The 20571-nt window shown below is 35.2% G+C and overlaps 1 protein-coding gene and 1 long non-coding RNA gene across 3 annotated transcripts; one reads left to right on the top strand and one right to left on the bottom strand.

Moving 5' to 3' along the window:
* Positions 1-326: 326 nt before the first annotated feature.
* LOC149876111 (uncharacterized) lies at positions 327-7612 on the top strand. Of its 2 annotated transcripts, XM_090075710.1 has the most exons (5): positions 327-399; positions 3652-6471; positions 6705-6770; positions 7030-7086; positions 7245-7612. In XM_090075710.1, the coding sequence occupies exons 2-5, from the start codon at positions 3681-3683 to the stop codon at positions 7562-7564; spliced, it is 3234 nt and encodes a 1077-aa protein (XP_089931836.1). In that variant the 5' UTR covers positions 327-399; positions 3652-3680; the 3' UTR covers positions 7565-7612. The 2 variants fall into 2 exon arrangements, with proteins under 2 accessions (XP_089931836.1, XP_089931835.1); XM_090075709.1 differs by having other exon boundaries at positions 327-6471.
* Positions 4291-8354, bottom strand: LOC149876112 (uncharacterized). The gene is made up of 2 exons (XR_016448919.1): positions 8260-8354; positions 4291-7452 (listed from the first exon to the last, which is right to left on the bottom strand). It is a non-coding gene; the product is annotated as an uncharacterized LOC149876112 (long non-coding RNA).
* Positions 8355-20571: the final 12217 nt, after the last annotated feature.

Here is a 20571-nt window from a genome sequence, read left to right on the forward strand (position 1 = left end):
GTTTTGTTTTTGTTTATTTGTTTTTGTTTTTTCTTCGTTTGCCTTCGTTTGCCTTTGTTTGCTTTTGGAAAAGTTGTCGCCATGCGAGACTTAGTTTTTTTTTTTTTTTGCTCAAATTGAGCACAAGTGAGTTTCTAGTCTTGAAAGTGTGCAAAGTGTGGGCCAATCTGGTGGCTGGAGTGATGACACGTGAATGCTGGAAATTCCAGACTTTGAGCGGATTCAGCGTACATAGAAAGAAAATGTAGCATTCACGTGGGTCTCTCCTAAGCGTGCCATTGGTCGGTCTGCTGTCCTTAAGTACCCCCCTCCCCCCCCTCAACGTCACGTTTGCTCAACTTTCTCGGTCTTTGGCGCCCAGAGAAAGCTTGAGGAAGGATAAAAAATGGCGAGGTTTCGGTACTGCGTTTTCTGTTTTTCTTATTTGTTTTTGTTTGTTTGCTTGTTTGTTTGTTTGTTTGTTTGTTAATTTTTTTAATTTTTTTTTTTTTGTTTGTTTGTTTCGTTCGTTTGTTTGTTTGTTTGTTTCGTTTGCTTCGTTTGTTTTGTGATGTTTTGTTTTCCCTTCTTGATGGCACAAAACAGAAGCAAACAAGACTTTCGGTTATATTCGGTTATATTCGGTTCAATAAAAGTTTGTTGGTTTCTGCACAACAACAACAACAACCACAACAACAAAAGTCCCTCTGTCCCTCAAAAGCAGTTTCTCCTCTGTCCTAAAGAAGAGCCTCTTTGTAATCGATCTTGTCTGAATGCAGCTCTCCTTTTGCCTACAGGTTTTTATTCCAACCCTTTTGTTGTTGTTAGTGCCATGTTGTTGTTATTGTTATACTCTGTAAAAGCAGTTGTTGCTGTTGTACTTGTTTGTTGTTTCTAAAGACACTGTTGTTGCTGCTGTTAGCGCTGTTAGTAATCACCCACTTGGCTTGTATTTTTGTTTCTTGTTTTTGTTTTTTGTTTTATTTATAAACACTCTCTGAGTAAGTGATGCTGTTGCTGTTGTTGTTGTTACAGTTGCAATGAGTGTTTGTTAATGTTCCCCCACTTGGCTTGTACTTTTGTTTTCTGTTTTGTTTTGTTTTTTTTTTGTTTTTGTTTTTTTTTTCTCAACACTCTCTGAGTAAGTGATGCTGTTGCTGTAGTCGTTGTTATAGTTGCAATGAGTGTTTGTTAATGTTCACCAACTTGGCTTGTTTATAATCTATTTTATTTTATCAACACTCTCTGAGTCAGTGATGGTGTTGCTGTTGCTGTTGTCGTTATTATGCTTGCAATGGGAGTTGTTACTGTTCACCCACTTTGCTTGTTTTGTTTTTATTTCTTTATTTTATCAACACCCTTTGAGCCAGTGATGCTGTTGCTGTTGTTGTTGTTATAGTTGCAATGAGTGTTGTTAATGTTCACCCACTTTGCTTGTGTTTTTGTTTTTGTTTATCAACACCCTTTGTGTCAGTGATGCTGTTGCTGTTGTTCTTATTACAGTTGCAATGAGTGTTTGTTAATGTTCACCAACTTGGCTTGTTTATAATCTATTTTGTTTTATCAACACTCTCTGAGTCAGTGATGCTGATGCTGTTGTTGTTATTGTGCTTGCAATAAGTGTTGCTAATGTTCACCCACTTTGCTTGTTTTGTTTGTGCTTTTGTTTTTGTTTATCAACACCCTTTGAGTCACTGATGCTGTTGCTGTTGGTGTTATTATAGTTGCAATGAGTGTTAATGTTCACCCACTTTGCTTGCTTTGTTTGTTTGTTGCTTTTTTTTTTTATCAACACCCTGCGAGTTAGTGATGCTGTTGCTGCTTTTGTCATTTTACTTGTATTTATAGTTGTTACTGTTCAGCCACTTTGCTTGTTTTTTAATCTGTTTTATTTTATCACCACTCTCTGAGTCAGTGATGATGTTGCTGATGCTGTTGTTGTTATTTTACTTGCAATGATAGCTGTTACTGTTCAGCCACTTTGCTTGTTTTGTTTGTTTGTTTGTTTGTTTTTTTTATCAATATCCTCTGAGTAAGTGATGCTGTTGCTGTTGTTGTTGTTATAGTTGCAATGAGTGTTTGTTAATGTTCCCCCCCTTGGCTTGTACTTCTGTTTTCTGTTTTGTTTTGTTTTTGTTTTTTTTGTTGTTTTTTTTCTCAACACTCTCTGAGTAAGTGATGCTGTTGCTGTAGTCGTTGTTATAGTTGCAATGAGTGTTTGTTAATGTTCACAAACTTGGCATGTTTATAATCTATTTTATTTTATCAACACTCTCTGAGTCAGTGATGCTGATGCTGTTGTTGTTATTATGCTTGCAATAAGTGTTGTTAATGTTCACCCACTCTGCTTGTTTTGTTTGTGCCTTTGTTTTTGTTTATCAACACCCTTTGAGTCACTGATGCTGTTGCTGTTGGTGTTATTATAGTTGCAATGAGTGTTAATGTTCACCCACTTTGCTTGCTTTATTTGTTTGTTGCTTTTTTTTTTATCAACACCCTGCGAGTTAGTGATGCTGTTGCTGCTTTTGTCATTTTACTTGTATTTATAGTTGTTACTGTTTAGCCACTTTGCTTGTTTTTTAATCTGTTTTATTTTATCACCACTCTCTGAGTCAGTGATGATGTTGCTGATGCTGTTGTTGTTATTTTACTTGCAATGATAGCTGTTACTGTTCAGCCACTTTGCTTGTTTTTTTTTTGTTTTTGTTTTGTTTGTTTGTTTGTTTGTTTTTTTATATATCCTCTGAGTTAGTGATGCTGTTGTTGTTATTATGCTTTCAATGAGAGCTGTTACTGTTCACCCACTTTGTTTGTTTATAATCTGTTTTATTTTATCAACACTCTCTGAGTCAGTGATGCTGATGCTGATGCTGTTGTTGTTATTATGCTTGCAGTGAGAGTTGTTACTGTTCACCCACTTTGCTTGCTTATTGTCTATTTTATTTTGTCAACACTCTCTGAGTCAGTGATGCTGATGCTGATGCTGTTGTTGTTATTATGCTTGCAATGAGAGTTGTTACTGTTCACCCAATTTGCTTGTTTTGTTTTTTTATTTGTTTTTTTGTTTGTTTTTGTTTTGCTTGTTTTTTTTTATCAATACCCTCTGAGTCAGTGATGCTGTTGCTGTTGTTGTTGTTGTTGTTATAGTTGCAATGAGTGTTTGTTAATGTTCCCCCACTTGGCTTGTACTTTTGTTTTCTTTTTTGTTATGTCAACACTCTCTGAGTCAGTGATGCTGATGCTGTTGTTATTATGCTTGCAATGAGAGTTGTTACTGTTGTAGTTATGTCTGTCATTTGTCCTTGTTAGCAAGTTCTATTTGCCCTCTCTTGCCTTTTTTCAACACAGTTTCTTTCTTTGAGTCATATGGTTGCGAGATCCTCTCAAACTCCATCTCTTTATTTATTTGTTTCTTTTTTTTTTTTTTTTTTCTCATTCTCCTTCTCATAATAGCAATCACTGCTGCCACCATGCATGTAATGCTAGTTGCTCTCATTCTTTTTCATTTGCTAGTGGAAACTTTGTTTCTTCTTGTTGCTCTCTTTTCTTTCTTTTTTCTCTTTTGCAGAGGATTCGAAAAAACACAGCTCTTCCCTGCAGTTGTAAACATTCCAGGATTCCAGGATGCAGGCAGAAGAAAAACACTCTCACTAACTGTCTTCTTTTTTTTAGCATAAACCGTTGCAAACAAACACCTGAACATGTCTTCTTCACAAGAAAACAACACTGTTGTTGCCCCTTCTCCGAACTCTAAAGCGAAAAAAAAGAAAAGAAGGCAGTCACAAGAACAGAGAGACTTAAAGCTCAAAAACAAAGTCAGGGCCGCATTAGTTGCAGCGTGTGGCTCCGTAAACAGGGTTGTACCTTTCTATGGTACCAAGAAGAGGTACGCTGTTAGCTGTCCGATGCCTTTGTGCAAACATTCCTCCACAAGCATTAAAAGACACTTGACTAAAAAAGATCATTCTTGGACTTTGGATGAAGCTTCCATCTTTTACTCTGCAATGGTCAGGAAGTTTCAGCATGCTCGTCTCGAACGCAAGTCCGGCTGTCCAAAACCTTACCCCTGTTTGCAATGTTGGAAGTATTACGACCGACTGGACATACACTTGAAAGAGACTCATTTCTACGATTCCAAGACGATCAAACAAAAGATTGCAGAGGCAAAGCGATACGACAACGACAAGCTCTATGTCCCTCAATTTATTCGACCTGCCTTCTTTGGTATTAAGCCAGTAGCTGAACAAGCGTCTGCATCAGGCTCTGCATCCTCTGCTCCTGGGCCTTCCTCCTCTTTTTCTTCTCCGGTTCTTTCCTCTGATCCTCTTTTAAGCTTGCCCTCATCAGTTGCTGGTTCGTCCGAGGCTCCTTCTGCAAACCACTGCACCTCTGTAGAAAACAAAGAGCTGAACACCGAATCCGTCCTAGACTCTGATTTTAATTCCTTAAAGCACTTGGTTTCCAACTCCTCCGTCTTGACAGAAGATAAGAGACTCTTGTTTCAGCTGGACAAAGATGCTTTTCACTTTTATTACCAGTCAGCAGATGAGCTCTTCAGAGATTTTGAAAAGTGGCTTGTGGTAGCCAACAACAACACTTTGTCACAAGCAAAGATCTACAAAAATGCAGTTGTTGAAATATTGACATGTTGTGACAGCACGCTGACGCTGCACCCGAACGCTCTCACCAATTCCAACGTTTTGGAGGATAGATACTTTTCCATGCACTTTAAAAACATTCAGCTCAATTCCAAGCTGAGTGAACTTGACCAAACAAAAGCCATGTCTTGTCACACGTTGTACAACCGCCTTGTCTACCTTTGTCTCCTGTTTCGTTTCAGTGAAGCCAGGAATGTCTATTTCGGACTTTCTCATGAGGCCATCCGACGTTTGCGCTGCAAGGTGGAGGAGTTACAAAAAGTGCTGAGGCCCTTTCGTTCTTTGAGGAGGAGCCTTGTGAAAAGCAAAAAATGCATCAACATCATCAATGTCAGTTTGCTGAACGAATATGGCAAGTCTGCATACGTAAGACAGTTAGTGGAATCGATTAGAAAGCCGTCTCTTACACCGACTAGAGACAATGCTGTGTCTCTACGAAACCATCTTCTGCTCTCTGTCACTGTAATTAACAGTTTAAGAAAATCTAACATTGCTCTTTTAAACATTAGAGACTACATGGCTGCTGAGAAGAGTGAGTGTGGATATTGCATTGTGCAAGAGCGCTACAAAACAGCATACAAGTACGGAGCCAAAAACATTCTAGTGCCGAACGACTTGAAAGTGTTGATCGATATTTATTTGCTGAGATACAGAGACCTTCTTGTCAACGACTCTCACTACATGGCTGCAGACACCAAGACTGTTTTGGAGTTGAGCGACTGCTACAGGCCCCTTTTTCCATCGATGAGACCCAACAAAGACGAATGTGTGACACTCGGTGCAACTAGAGTGCCTGTTTACCAGATGGGTTCCTCTGCTATCTCCTCTTGCCTGACGTCCTGCTTCAGAAAAAGCCAAGTAAACATTCCCATGAAGCGTCTTACTCCCACTTGCATTCGCGGTTCGATAGCCACTTACTTTGCCAACAACAGCAAAGAAGATCGCGAGCGGTTTGCTACACTCTACATGAAGCACAGCAGGAACACAATGGATAGCTTTTATGTGTCCCAGTGGAACGCTGCAGAGGAGTTGCGCTTTGCCCTGGGCATCGGACAGTCCTTCGGAGTCATAGAGTCTTTGACTGTTGAAAAGTCTGAGAGACCACCAAAGAAGGAGAAGGATGTGATGGACTGGCTCCAAACTAATGCAGAGGAGTACGGTTTTCATGAGGTTGAGGACATCTTTGAGGAAGATTTAGACTCCGGTTCTGACTCTGAAGAATGTGCTGCTACTTTCAGCTGTACCACAGTGGTTCCGTTTTCTCCAGCTGTAGAAAACAATGTTCCTTTAGAGGATAGCAACGACCATGCCGTAGATTTCTTGTGTGAACCTACCTCAACTCCTGTTTCGTCTGTTCCATCTGAACAAACAATCGCTGGTCCAGTTCTTGAACTATCCCCTGCTCTTGCACAACTAGTTCCTAACGAACAAGCTGTTTGTATGGATGTAGATCAGACTCTAGCTGTTCCTGTTGGCACAGCTTGTTCTCCTCTTGCATTAACATTATTTCCTGATGAACCGGATTTTATTGAACACCATGCAAAACTTTCTCCAGTTTACTTTAATGAGCAAGTGGTTGCCAAACCTGTTTCTGCTTCTCCTTCTCAGCAAGTCGCTTTCTGTCCTTCAAAAGAGGTCTTTTCTGTTCCTCTGACTCCTAGCCTTGTTGCTTTTCAGCAAACATTGGCCAAACCCAGTTTGTTTCTTTCATCTGATCCAGTTTCAGCTGTTCCTGTCCAACAGGCTGGTACTGTTCTTGCAAAGCAGCTCTCACCTTATGCTGTTCAATCTGTTGGTAGCCTATTTAGCCAAAGTCTTGCCTCTACATCCAGAGGTAAATTCTTTTTGATTTTTGATTTTTGATTTTTATGCAAATCTCAACACGCTTTCAAAAAATGAAAATGCCCAAATCAACTCCTTGCCCTATTGTTATTGTTAGAGCTGTAAAAAAAACAAAACAAAACAAAAAAACAACACAGAAGTGTGTATGTATTTGTTGCAGGACTAATTCTGTGATTGCTTAAATGTTTATACAAGTGAATGATACTAAAACTGATTATGTTTTAGAAGTAAAAGATCCAAGAAGAAAAAAAATCAAGTTGGAAATGCCATCTTTCACTCAAGAACTCATCGGTAATGTAAAACCTAATTTATACAAAGATATATAAACACAAACCTCTTCTTGCACAATTTCAGATGGTTAACTGTTAACAAAAACTAGCCATCATTGCTAAGTGCACTTTTAGAAAGTTGTGTCTACCCGATTTCTAATGATGAAGTTAGAAACATCACCGTTAGAAATCATGCACAGCTTGTTATCATCTCTAACACTTAGAAACTGTTGATGGTTTTTATGAATTAGAAAAATGAACATGGTTTTATTTTATTTCAGGATCAACTCAGCCAAGAACAAAGGAAAACAAAGCAGAAGTTAGCCAATGCCATTTAGGTAATCTTTCAAAAACCAGTTATTGCTATCAGTGCAAACAATAAGGTCAACAAAAAAAAAATAAATAAAAAAACAGAATAAATCTTGTCTTACTTCAGAACCAAATGAATATTTGATTTAATCACTTTGTGTTATGACTTGAGTTTGTAAAATTTTAGATGAAATAGTTGAAGAGCTGAATGCTTGCCCTGGCCACAACGAATGGTTCAACACCAGAAGTTTTCCACGATGTGCAGCTTTGGTGTTGGCATACATCTTGCAAGACGTGTTTACAGATGTAAGCTCAAGTTGCTCGTACAAAGATTACCTTGGCATCTTGGCAAATCATAGCAGTGACAAGCTCATTCATGTCTTGCAAAAGTACTCCTACCAAAGCCATATTAAAGACAAAATTAAAAACATGAAGCTAAAAATTCAAAAAGAGGGTAGTTTAGAAAAGTTTGTTCAATATGGCAATATCGTGAAACCATTTATGTAGTTTAGATAAGTTTGTTCAGTTTGGCAATAAAGATGGGCCTTTTGTGTAGTTTGTTTTATCTATGCTTTTGCAAATATTTTTATCTGTTTCGCTAAAGACATAATAAACAAGAAGTTCTGTTAAACTGTTCTCACATTTCTTATTTAAAGATAGTTCAAACTTTTTTTTATCTTTAAAAAAAAAAAAAAGAAGTCGTTTTGTTATTCTGTGAAAACTTTTAATAGAGTTGCATTTAGAATTACTTCTGATGTTTTTAAGAGTTTGTTAAAAAGCAAAATAATATTTCCTGTGATGTTAAACTGCATAAGTGAAATTTAAAAAAGGAAAACTGCTCCAACCATTTTTCGGAAAAAGAAATCAAAAAGTTCCTTATTTTAAAAGATCTAGACATCCATTTCTTCTTCAGCAAAATAGCGAGGCTTTTTTATGAACTCTTACTCTCTATTTTTTCATATCTTTACACAAAGGATTTTGTTTAGATCAATGTAAACATACATAGAAGTATATTATGTTTTTTTTTTTTTTTTTGTTTTTATGCAGTCTAACTTTTGTTTCACTTCTATTTTATTTTACGTTTATCTTGTATTTTATCATGCCTTATTGGTTTTTGCGTTTTGTGATGTCAAGCTGCGTAAGCTAAACTTAAAAGGGGAAAACTACGCTAACTTTTCTTTGAAAAAATATTCAAGAAGTACCTTAAACGAAAGAGAAAGCACACGAATCTTGCCATCCAATTCTTCTTCTGCAAAGTAGCGAGGCTTTTTATGTACTTTTGCTCTCTAATTTATCTCTATTTACGCAAAGGGTTTTATTTCAATGTAAACACGTATAAAAGAATACTTTGTTAAAAATAATGTTAAAGGAGTTGCGTAAAAAAAAACGTCTGAATAAAGTTTCTTTACAAAAAAAACAACTAAGAAACAAGCGCGCCTAAGAAAAACCAGATCGCGATTCACTAAGTCAAAAAACGAAAGAAACAAAGTTTAAAAGGTCTTTCTAGACAACAAATTCTATTTTTGGCAATGCAGTTTTTGTATTTATGCAACCTAACTTTTGTTTGACTTCTATTTTATTTTACGTTTACCTTGTATTTTATCTTGCCTTTTTGTGTTTTGTGATGTCAAGCTACATAATCTAAACTTAAAAGAAGGAAACTAGGCTAACTTTTCTAGTAGAATATTATGTTGTTGGTTTTGTATGCAGCCTAACTTTAGTTTCATCTATATTTTATTTTGCGTTTATCTTATATTTTATCTTGTCTTTTTGAGTTTTGTATTTTGTGATGTCAAGCTACATAATTTAAACTTAAAAGAAGAAAACTAGGCTAACTTTTCTTTGAAAAATTGTTCAAAAACTACCTTACACCGATAGAGATAGCTCACGAATTTAAAAAGTTGCATCTATTCATCTTCTTCTTCAGCAAAGTAAAGCTTTTTATGCACTTTTACTCTCTAACTTACCTATATTTGCGTAAAGGATTTTATTTAATTCAATTTAAACATAACTAGTAGAATATTATGTTGTTGGTTTTGTATGCAGCCTAACTTTAGTTTCATCTATATTTTATTTTGCGTTTATCTTATATTTTATCTTGTCTTTTTGAGTTTTATATTTTGTGATGTCAAGCTACATAAGCTAAACTTTAAAGAGGAAATTTACGCTAACCTGTCTTTGAAAAACTATTCAAAAACTACCTTTAACAAAGTAGCGAGGCTTTTTATGCGCTTTTACTCTCTAACATACCTAGTTTTGCGCAAAGGATTTTATTTAATTCAATTTAAACATGCCTAGTAGATTATTATGTTGTTGGTTTTTTATGCAGCCTAACTTTAGCTACATCTATTTTTCATTTTACGTTTGTCTTATATTTTATTTTATCTTTTTGTGTTCTGTGATGTCAAGCTACATAAGCTAATGTTAAAAGAGGAAAGCTGCGCTAACCTTTCTTTGAAAAACTATTCGAAATCTATTTTTGAGATAATCTAGATTTAAAAGAGGAACACTACGCTAATTTTGCTTTGAAAAAACTCTCGAAAACTAACTTATTCGATAGAGATAGCACACAAATTTAAAAAATTGTATCTACTCATCCACTTCTTCTACAGCAAAGTACTGAGGCTTTTTATGCACTTTTATTCTCTAACATACCTATATTTGCGCAAAGGATTTTATTTAACTCAATGTAAACATACATAGAAGAGTATTGTTACCCGTTTGTTTTATGCAGCCTAACTTTAGTTTCATCTATACATTATATTGCGTTTACCTTATATTTTATCTTGCCTTTGTTAGTTTTGTGTTTTGTTATGTCAAGCTTCATAATCTAATCTTAAAAGGGGAAAACTGCGCTAACTTTTCTTTGAAAAAGTACTCAAAAAGGACCTAAATCGATATAGATAGCTCACAATTTTAAAAAGTTGCATATAGTCATCTTCTTCTTCAGCAAAGTATCGAGGCTTTTTATGGATTTTTACTCTAACTTTCCTATATTTGCGCAAAGGACATTATTTAATTCAACTTAAACATGCCTAGTAGATTATTATGTTGTTGGTTTTTTATGCAGTCTAAACTTTGTTACATCTATATTTTACGATTAACTTATATTTTATCTTGCCTTTTTGAGCTTTGTGTTCTGTGATGTCAAGCTACATAGTCTAAACATAAAAGAGGAAAACTACGCTAAACTTGCTTTGAAAAACTATTCAAAAACTACCTTTAACAAAGTAGCGAGGCTTTTCATGCACTTTTACTCTCTAACATACCTACATTTGCGCAAAGGATTTTATTTAATTCAATTTAAACATGCCTAGTAGATTATTATGTTGTTGGTTTTTTATGCAGCCTAACTTTAGTTTCATCTATATTATGTTTTAGGTTTATCATATATTTTATCTTTTCTTTTTGAGTTTTGAGTTTTGTGATGCCAAGCAACTTAAGCTAAACTTAAAAGTGGAATGCTACGCTAACCTTTCTTTGAAAATCTATTCATAAACTACCCTAGACAAAAGCTAGATTTAAAAGAGGAAAACTACACTATTTTTACTTTGAAAAAACTTTCGAAAACTACCTTAATCGATAGAGATAGCACACGATTTTAAAAAATTGCATATAGTCATCCACTACTTCTGCAGCAAAGTAGCGAGGCTCTTTATGCACTTTTTCTCACTAGTTTGCTTATATTTACGCAAAGGAATTCATTTAATTCAATCCAAACATATATAGAAGATTATTATGTTACGATTTTTTTTTTCTTTTATGCAGCCTAACATTTATTTCACCTACATTTTATTTTACGATTAACTTTTATATTACCTTTCCTTTTAGTGTTTTGTGTTTTGTGATGTCAAGCTACATAAGCCAAACTTTAAAGAGGAAAACTACGCTAAGCTTTCTTTGAAAAACTATTCAAAAACTACCTTAAACAAAGTAGCGAGGCTTTTTATGCACTTTTACTCTCTAACATACCTACATTTGTGCATAGGGTTTTATTAGATTCTAGTAGGTTATTACGTTGTTGTTTTTTTATGCAGTCTAACTTTAGCTTCATCTATATTTTATTTTACGTTTATCTTATATTTTATTTTGTCTTTTTGAATTTTGTGTTTTGTGATGTCAAGCTACATAAGCTAAACTTAAAAGAGGAAAGCTACGCTAACCTTTCTTTGAAAAGCTGTTCAAAAACTACCTTAGACATAATCTAGATTTAAAAGAGAAAGACTACGCTATTTTTGCTTTGAAAAATCTTTCGAAAACTACCTTAATCGATAGAGATAGCACAGGATTTTAAAAAGTTGTATCTAGTCATCCACTTCTTTCACAGCAAAGTAGCGAGGCTTTCTATGCGCTTTTACTCTCTAACATACCTATTTTTGCGCAAAGGATTTTATTTAATTCAATTTAAACATGCCTAGTAGATTATTATGTTGTTGGTTTTTTATGCTGCCTAACTTTAGCTACATCTATTTTTCATTTTACGTTTGTCTTATATTTTATTTTATCTTTTTGTGTTCTGTGATGTCAAGCTACATAAGCTAATGTTAAAAGAGGAAAGCTGCGCTAACCTTTCTTTGAAAAACTATTCGAAATCTATTTTTGAGATAATCTAGATTTAAAAGAGGAACACTACGCTAATTTTGCTTTGAAAAAACTCTCGAAAACTACCTTATTCAATAGAGATAGCACACAAATTTAAAAAATTGTATCTACTCATCCACTTCTTCTTTTTATGGATTTTTACTCTCTTATTTACCCAAATTTGCGCAAAGGACTTTACTTAATTCAACTTAAACATGTCTAGTAGATTATTAAGTTGTTTGTTTTTTATGCAGCCTAACTTTAGTTTCATTTATATTTTATTTTACGTTTATCTGATACTTTATCTTGTCTTTTTGTGTGTTGTTTTGTCAAGCTACATAAGCTAAACTTAAAAGTGGAAAAGTACGCTAACCTTTCTTTGAAAATCTATTCAAAAACTGCCTTAGACATAAGCTAGATTTAAAAGAGGAAGACTACGCTATTTATGCTTTTAAAAAACTTTCGAAAAATACCTTAATCCATTGAGGTAGTGCACGAATTTACAAAGTTGTATCTAGTCATCCACTTCTTCTATAGCAAAGTAGCGAGGCTTTTTATGCACTTTTGCGTTCTAATTTATCTCTGTTTACGCATATGGTTTTTGTTTATTTCTATGTAATGATATACAAAAGAGTATTTTGTTAAAGATTATGCTGCAGGAGCTGCGTAAAAAAACTCTGGCGACCTTTCCTTAAGAAAAAAGCAACTGAAAGACATGTGCGCCTTAGAAAATTCAAATCGCGATTCACCAAATTAAAAGACGAAAAGAACGACCTTTAAAAGCTCTCACTAGACATTTGTGTTTATGATAGGCAATGCAGTTTTTGATTTTATGCAGCCTAACATTTGTTTCATCTATATCTTATTTTACGTTTATCTTATACTTTATCTTGCCTTTTTGAGTTTAGTATTTTGTGATGTCATGCTAAATAAACTATACTTTGCTAATTTTTATTTGAAAAAATATTCAAAAACTACCTGAATTATAAGCTAGATCTAAAGGAGGAAAACTACGCTAACTTTTCTTTAAAAAAAATATTTAAAAACTACCTTAAACATAAGCTATATCCAAAAGAGGAAAACTATGCTAACTTTTCTTTAAAAAAATATTTAAAAACTACCTTAAACATAAGCTAGATCTAAAAGAGGAAAACTACGCTAACTTTTCTTTGAAAAAATACTCAAAAACTACCTTAAACATAAGCTAGATCTAAAAGAGGAAAACTACGCTAACTTTTCTTTGAAAAAATACTCAAAAACTACCTTAAACATAAGCTAGATCTAAAAGAGGAAAACTACGCTAACAATTCTTTGAAAAAATATTCGAAAACTACCTTTAAACATGATTTAGATTTAATAGATGAAAACTACGCTAACATTTCTTTGAAAAAACATTCAAAAACTACCTTTAAACATGATTTAAATTTAATAGATGAAAACTACGCTAACATTTCTTTGAAAAAACATTCAAAAACTACCTTTAAACATGATTTAAATTTAAAAAAGGAAAACTACGCTAACATTTCTTTGAAAAAATATTCAAAAAGTACCTTAATCGAAAGAGATAGCACACGAAATTAAAAAGTTGCATTTAGTCATCCGTTTCTTCTTCATCAAAGTAGCGAGGCGTTTATGCACTTTTTATTCTCTAAGTTATCTCTACTTACGCAAATGGCTTTTGTTTATTTCAATGTAAAACTTTTCAAAAGAGTATTTTGTTAAAGATTATGCTGCAGGGGCTGTGTAAGAAAACTCTGGTGACCTTTCTTTAAGAAAAAGCAACTAAAGTAGATGTGCGCCTAAGAAAATCCAAATTGCGATTCACTAAATTAAAAGACATATACAACAAACTTTAAAAGTGAAACTATTTTTACAAGCGTATTTGGTAAAGATGAAATGTTCTTATGACATTTTAACGTTACGAAAGGGATTTTCTTCTGTTCAAATATTTATTACAATTTAAAGTGTTAAATAATGTTACAGAAACGACCTAAAACGCCTGTTGTATTAATTTAAACGAACAAAATAGATAAAAAAAAAGAAAAACTATCATTAAAAAAAAAAAAGTAAAAAAAGAAAAGAAATAGAAGTTGAGGAAAAATAAAAATAAGAACTTCTAACAAAGAGCTCTTCTTTTTATTTTTCAGATTTTAGATGCTTAATTCCTTGAATGAAAAGTTGAACTGATGACTCACTACTAAGGTTGTTCCTAGCCTTCCGTTCTCAAACTAGGCCATTCTGAGAGGCTGTTTGATTAAGTACCGTTGATAGTAGTATCGCACGTAAGAGACTTCTAAAACTCTGATTATTATTAATTCCTGGAATGAAGAGATGACTTCATACTCACTAACGAGGTTGTTCTTAGCCATCCGTTCTTAAACTAAGCAAAACAGTGAAGTTGTTTGATTAAGTATCACAGTTTGCTGATTTGCACATGCACCATTGCCGAAACTGTGATGCTTGGTTCCTTGATTGGATTGAAGAAGCTCATCACCATGCATTTTACAAGCTGTCCGTTGTTATGTTTTGCAATTCAGTGGTTCTGTTTTGCAATTCATTTTCTGTTTGTTTAAGTATCATCGATGGTGGTGTCGTGCATGCAAACTTTCCGAAACTCTGATGCTTGTTTTTCTTGAATGGAGAGATGAGCTTATACTTTAGGTGACTTTTAAAACTGCAGTAATTAGTGCCTCGAATGGAAAAACGAACTCATTCATTACAGACCAAGGTTGTTCCTGGCCATCCGTTAACATATTAGGCAACAGTACAGCGAAGCTGTTTGTTTTACAAGCTTTTGTCGTTTCGAGAAATCACTACATTAAGCATTCGATGGTGATACACGACTGATGGCCAGGTTCTGATTTTCGAATGAAAAGAAGAGTCGCATCCGACCACCGGTCGGCTTTCGACGCAAAACAGCTGTACACACTCGTCCAACGATCCAGTGACTAACTGTTGCAACGAGAAAGTTAGCTTTATTTGTCGTGCAGATTGTCCGCTTTGACGTAAAATGCTAGAAATTTGCTGAACGCTCGGTTTGCGCCGCCCAAGAGTCATTCTGTTTCTGCGTTGCCAGCGTCTGTCGGCTAAATACAACTGTAGACTCCGCGCAAGCTTTTTCACCGCAAAAGTTGTACAGAGCCACACCGAAGGCTAAAATCGACTTTAAGGTCGAAGGTTAAAATCGACCCTAGAGGTTTGAAAACGACGTCACGAAATTTTCAAGACATCATCGAAGAAAATTACGGCGGCCAGATGCAACTCTTAGTACTAACTCTACTAATCTTAGTACGTTAAGCATTCCAGTCGAGAGATCAGACGTTTTTTCGTCACCTAAGAGACCGGCCGATGCGTTTGCGACGCTGCGGAAAGAAAGAAGATGGCAAACCACAGGGTTGTTACCGTAACAAACCTCCGTGAGTACCTCCATCTCGAGTGGCTTTTGAAGAAACGTTCGTTTTAAACTCAAAGGGATGGTTGTTAAAGCTCACAAACGCCTGGTTAACGATTTTCTAACGGCAGACACCGTGTTTACAATGGATACAGACCGATTAACTGAGCCCAAAGCGCAAGATCTATCAGAAAACTCCTCTAGGTCGATGCAACGAGACGACTAGACACGTGCGTCTAAAGGCATTTTACAATTGAAGGACGCCCCTCGTGGGCCCTTTAACCTTAACACTAAACTCCTGCTTGATATCCTCGTCCCCAGGTTTCCAAACCGTAACCCCAACCCCCTCTAATCCTAACCCCCTTACCCTCTAACTCTCCCCCCTCAAAAAAACAAAAAACATAAAAAAGCAAACAAAACGAAAAAAAAACTTGCTTCCCTCCTCACTTTTAGCTCTAGGATGCAACACCTTTTTGCCGCCCTCCGCTAGAAGGGAGTAGGGAGTAACGAAAGCTTGACATCAAAGTAGCGTTTCGTATGAGATTTGTTTGCCAAAATTTGAGCGTTTTTAAAAAAGCCAAGACTTCGTCAGAGGGGTTTCTTCTTTTCTCCTAAAGCTATCGATCGATTAAAAAGCTCAAAGCAAAGAAATTCAAAACAAAATACAAAAACGGGAAGTTTTAGTTTCTGCACCACAAGCCAAGCACTAGTTCAAACTGGAGATAATAAAAGGAAATCGAATGATCTCACTTCTCAAACCACTGAGCTGCCATTGGTCGGCAGTCTCTTGTTTGGAGACCATTGAGCTGCCATTGGTTGGCTGTTTAATCGTTGCGATTGGTCGGCAGTTTTATCGTTGGAGACCATTGAGAGATATAAAAGGAATTTTTTTTTTGAGCACAACATTAAACGTTAAATCGTTAGATGTTGTTATAAAGGCACCATTAGAATGCGATGTCCTCAAATATTTTCCTCGATATTTTAATAAGTAAACAAAAACAAAACTAAGTCTTGCAACTGGCGAAAACTTTCAATAAGCAAACAAAGCAACAACTTTCCTTTCGAGTTTTTTACATTTTAAACAAAAGACAAACAAAGAAAAAAAAAAAACAAACAAAAACAAAAACAAAAACAAAAAAACAAAACAAAAACAAAACAGAAAAGGGAGAATGAGTGAGTCGACTGATTTCGCTCAACTGTCTTAAACGAGAAGTCATAAACGTTTGCTTGTGCCAGCAAGTTGCAAATTAAGTTGTAAATGAACTGCACCGCAAAAGCTTAACCACAGTTTATTAAGCATATTAAGCCTTTGCTGACATGTTAAGACATTTTAAGCCTTTGCTATTATCATGAGGCTTTTGCTCCACGAGCCAAAAAAGTACGCTAGAGTTGACAAACTGCATCGCGGTCGAAAAGTGTAATTACGCCAACACTTTTATCCGTTTTAAGCATTTCGTTTTCGCACGAACAACAATTAAAGCAGCTCGTTGAGCTTAACGACGTTCGTATTTTTTTTCGAAGCCAAAACTTCGGCTATAAGTAGAATGAAGAGGCACTTCGAAAAACAACAAAGCTGTTCGCAGTCGATAGCAACGAGCGACAACATCTCTGCGAGTCTGGCATCAAGGTAAACAGTTTTTTTTTACATTTTCATTTGTAAGTGCCACTTTTGTGTACATTATGTATTCAAAAATTTCTTGCTGACGCTAGATTTTTCGTTTTCAATGAACAACAGTTGCAACCTCTAGTCGTTTGCTAAAACAGCTTGCTAGGACAACCAAATCAATCATATGTTGTGAAAATTTCTTTTTGTTCAACTGACTAAGGAAGATCGAGCGAACGCTTTTTTTTTTATAACTTGTTTGTATCATATTGCTATTAAGAAAACAGCGTTGTGTATACTAAACGTGACATAATTGGCAATTATCCGTAACTAAAAATAAGATAGAAATTACAAACTTGATACCATATTTTAATTACTCTAACAAAACTAGACGTCATCGCGTGAGAAAATAAATGTTCATAACACATAACCTATTTTTTTGTTTTTTTTTTCTTCTCTTTTTTCCTTTTAATCTCTTTTCTTTCGTCCAAAAAGCGTTTTGATTTTTGCCTCGCCACAAGCGATGAAATCGATAAAAAAACCTGCTCGGACATTCTCAATTCTCAACAACAAAAGCAATCAAAGTTCTAGCTCTCGAGCACGTGCGCCGACAGGTTGATGAAACCGTTCAAATATGCTCGATCGCTAGAATTTAAAGAAAGAAACAAGCCAGAAACAAACCAAAATAAAAAAAACAAAAACAAAAATGGACATCTTTAGAACGCTTAAATTTTATAAAATATTTTCCTCTGCGTTTTTAACCAGCTAAACTGTCGTAAAGTTTTTTCGGTGCAGTTCATTTAAAAAACTTAGTTTTCAACTTTTAAACGTTTTAGACTTCTCGTTTAAGGCAGTCGAAAGAAATGAGTCGACTCACTCTCTCTCTCCCTATTCGGTTTTGTTTTTGTTTATTTGTTTTTGTTTTTTCTTCGTTTGCCTTCGTTTGCCTTTGTTTGCTTTTGGAAAAGTTGTCGCCATGCGAGACTTAGTTTTTTTTTTTTTTTGCTCAAATTGAGCACAAGTGAGTTTCTAGTCTTGAAAGTGTGCAAAGTGTGGGCCAATCTGGTGGCTGGAGTGATGACACGTGAATGCTGGAAATTCCAGACTTTGAGCGGATTCAGCGTACATAGAAAGAAAATGTAGCATTCACGTGGGTCTCTCCTAAGCGTGCCATTGGTCGGTCTGCTGTCCTTAAGTACCCCCCTCCCCCCCCTCAACGTCACGTTTGCTCAACTTTCTCGGTCTTTGGCGCCCAGAGAAAGCTTGAGGAAGGATAAAAAATGGCGAGGTTTCGGTACTGCGTTTTCTGTTTTTCTTATTTGTTTTTGTTTGTTTGCTTGTTTGTTTGTTTGTTTGTTTGTTAATTTTTTTAATTTTTTTTTTTTTGTTTGTTTGTTTCGTTCGTTTGTTTGTTTGTTTGTTTCGTTTGCTTCGTTTGTTTTGTGATGTTTTGTTTTCCCTTCTTGATGGCACAAAACAGAAGCAAACAAGACTTTCGGTTATATTCGGTTATATTCGGTTCAATAAAAGTTTGTTGGTTTCTGCACAACAACAACAACAACCACAACAACAAAAGTCCCTCTGTCCCTCAAAAGCAGTTTCTCCTCTGTCCTAAAGAAGAGCCTCTTTGTAATCGATCTTGTCTGAATGCAGCTCTCCTTTTGCCTACAGGTTTTTATTCCAACCCTTTTGTTGTTGTTAGTGCCATGTTGTTGTTATTGTTATACTCTGTAAAAGCAGTTGTTGCTGTTGTACTTGTTTGTTGTTTCTAAAGACACTGTTGTTGCTGCTGTTAGCGCTGTTAGTAATCACCCACTTGGCTTGTATTTTTGTTTCTTGTTTTTGTTTTTTGTTTTATTTATAAACACTCTCTGAGTAAGTGATGCTGTTGCTGTTGTTGTTGTTACAGTTGCAATGAGTGTTTGTTAATGTTCCCCCACTTGGCTTGTACTTTTGTTTTCTGTTTTGTTTTGTTTTTTTTTTGTTTTTGTTTTTTTTTTCTCAACACTCTCTGAGTAAGTGATGCTGTTGCTGTAGTCGTTGTTATAGTTGCAATGAGTGTTTGTTAATGTTCACCAACTTGGCTTGTTTATAATCTATTTTATTTTATCAACACTCTCTGAGTCAGTGATGGTGTTGCTGTTGCTGTTGTCGTTATTATGCTTGCAATGGGAGTTGTTACTGTTCACCCACTTTGCTTGTTTTGTTTTTATTTCTTTATTTTATCAACACCCTTTGAGCCAGTGATGCTGTTGCTGTTGTTGTTGTTATAGTTGCAATGAGTGTTGTTAATGTTCACCCACTTTGCTTGTGTTTTTGTTTTTGTTTATCAACACCCTTTGTGTCAGTGATGCTGTTGCTGTTGTTCTTATTACAGTTGCAATGAGTGTTTGTTAATGTTCACCAACTTGGCTTGTTTATAATCTATTTTGTTTTATCAACACTCTCTGAGTCAGTGATGCTGATGCTGTTGTTGTTATTGTGCTTGCAATAAGTGTTGCTAATGTTCACCCACTTTGCTTGTTTTGTTTGTGCTTTTGTTTTTGTTTATCAACACCCTTTGAGTCACTGATGCTGTTGCTGTTGGTGTTATTATAGTTGCAATGAGTGTTAATGTTCACCCACTTTGCTTGCTTTGTTTGTTTGTTGCTTTTTTTTTTTATCAACACCCTGCGAGTTAGTGATGCTGTTGCTGCTTTTGTCATTTTACTTGTATTTATAGTTGTTACTGTTCAGCCACTTTGCTTGTTTTTTAATCTGTTTTATTTTATCACCACTCTCTGAGTCAGTGATGATGTTGCTGATGCTGTTGTTGTTATTTTACTTGCAATGATAGCTGTTACTGTTCAGCCACTTTGCTTGTTTTGTTTGTTTGTTTGTTTGTTTTTTTTATCAATATCCTCTGAGTAAGTGATGCTGTTGCTGTTGTTGTTGTTATAGTTGCAATGAGTGTTTGTTAATGTTCCCCCCCTTGGCTTGTACTTCTGTTTTCTGTTTTGTTTTGTTTTTGTTTTTTTTGTTGTTTTTTTTCTCAACACTCTCTGAGTAAGTGATGCTGTTGCTGTAGTCGTTGTTATAGTTGCAATGAGTGTTTGTTAATGTTCACAAACTTGGCATGTTTATAATCTATTTTATTTTATCAACACTCTCTGAGTCAGTGATGCTGATGCTGTTGTTGTTATTATGCTTGCAATAAGTGTTGTTAATGTTCACCCACTCTGCTTGTTTTGTTTGTGCCTTTGTTTTTGTTTATCAACACCCTTTGAGTCACTGATGCTGTTGCTGTTGGTGTTATTATAGTTGCAATGAGTGTTAATGTTCACCCACTTTGCTTGCTTTATTTGTTTGTTGCTTTTTTTTTTATCAACACCCTGCGAGTTAGTGATGCTGTTGCTGCTTTTGTCATTTTACTTGTATTTATAGTTGTTACTGTTTAGCCACTTTGCTTGTTTTTTAATCTGTTTTATTTTATCACCACTCTCTGAGTCAGTGATGATGTTGCTGATGCTGTTGTTGTTATTTTACTTGCAATGATAGCTGTTACTGTTCAGCCACTTTGCTTGTTTTTTTTTTGTTTTTGTTTTGTTTGTTTGTTTGTTTGTTTTTTTTATATCCTCTGAGTTAGTGATGCTGTTGTTGTTATTATGCTTTCAATGAGAGCTGTTACTGTTCACCCACTTTGTTTGTTTATAATCTGTTTTATTTTATCAACACTCTCTGAGTCAGTGATGCTGATGCTGATGCTGTTGTTGTTATTATGCTTGCAGTGAGAGTTGTTACTGTTCACCCACTTTGCTTGCTTATTGTCTATTTTATTTTGTCAACACTCTCTGAGTCAGTGATGCTGATGCTGATGCTGTTGTTGTTATTATGCTTGCAATGAGAGTTGTTACTGTTCACCCAATTTGCTTGTTTTGTTTTTTTATTTGTTTTTTTGTT

The sequence above is a fragment of the Hydra viridissima genome, unplaced genomic scaffold (genome assembly GCF_058129835.1).
Source record: "Hydra viridissima isolate aposymbiotic clone 2 unplaced genomic scaffold, HvirCarnegie_v1 scaffold_31, whole genome shotgun sequence".
Lineage (NCBI taxonomy): Eukaryota > Metazoa > Cnidaria > Hydrozoa > Anthoathecata > Hydridae > Hydra > Hydra viridissima.

What these genes read in the sequence shown, in the direction of transcription:
- LOC149876111 (XM_090075709.1), top strand. Translation starts at nt 3,681, where the DNA reads ATGTCTTCTTCACAAGAAAACAACACTGTTGTTGCCCCTTCTCCGAAC. An exon ending in TTTCACTCAAGAACTCATCG is followed by an intron (nt 6,771 to 7,029) that starts GTAATGTAAAAC and finishes ATTTTATTTCAG; the next exon opens with GATCAACTCAGCCAAGAACA. An exon ending in AGTTAGCCAATGCCATTTAG is followed by an intron (nt 7,087 to 7,244) that starts GTAATCTTTCAA and finishes GTAAAATTTTAG; the next exon opens with ATGAAATAGTTGAAGAGCTG.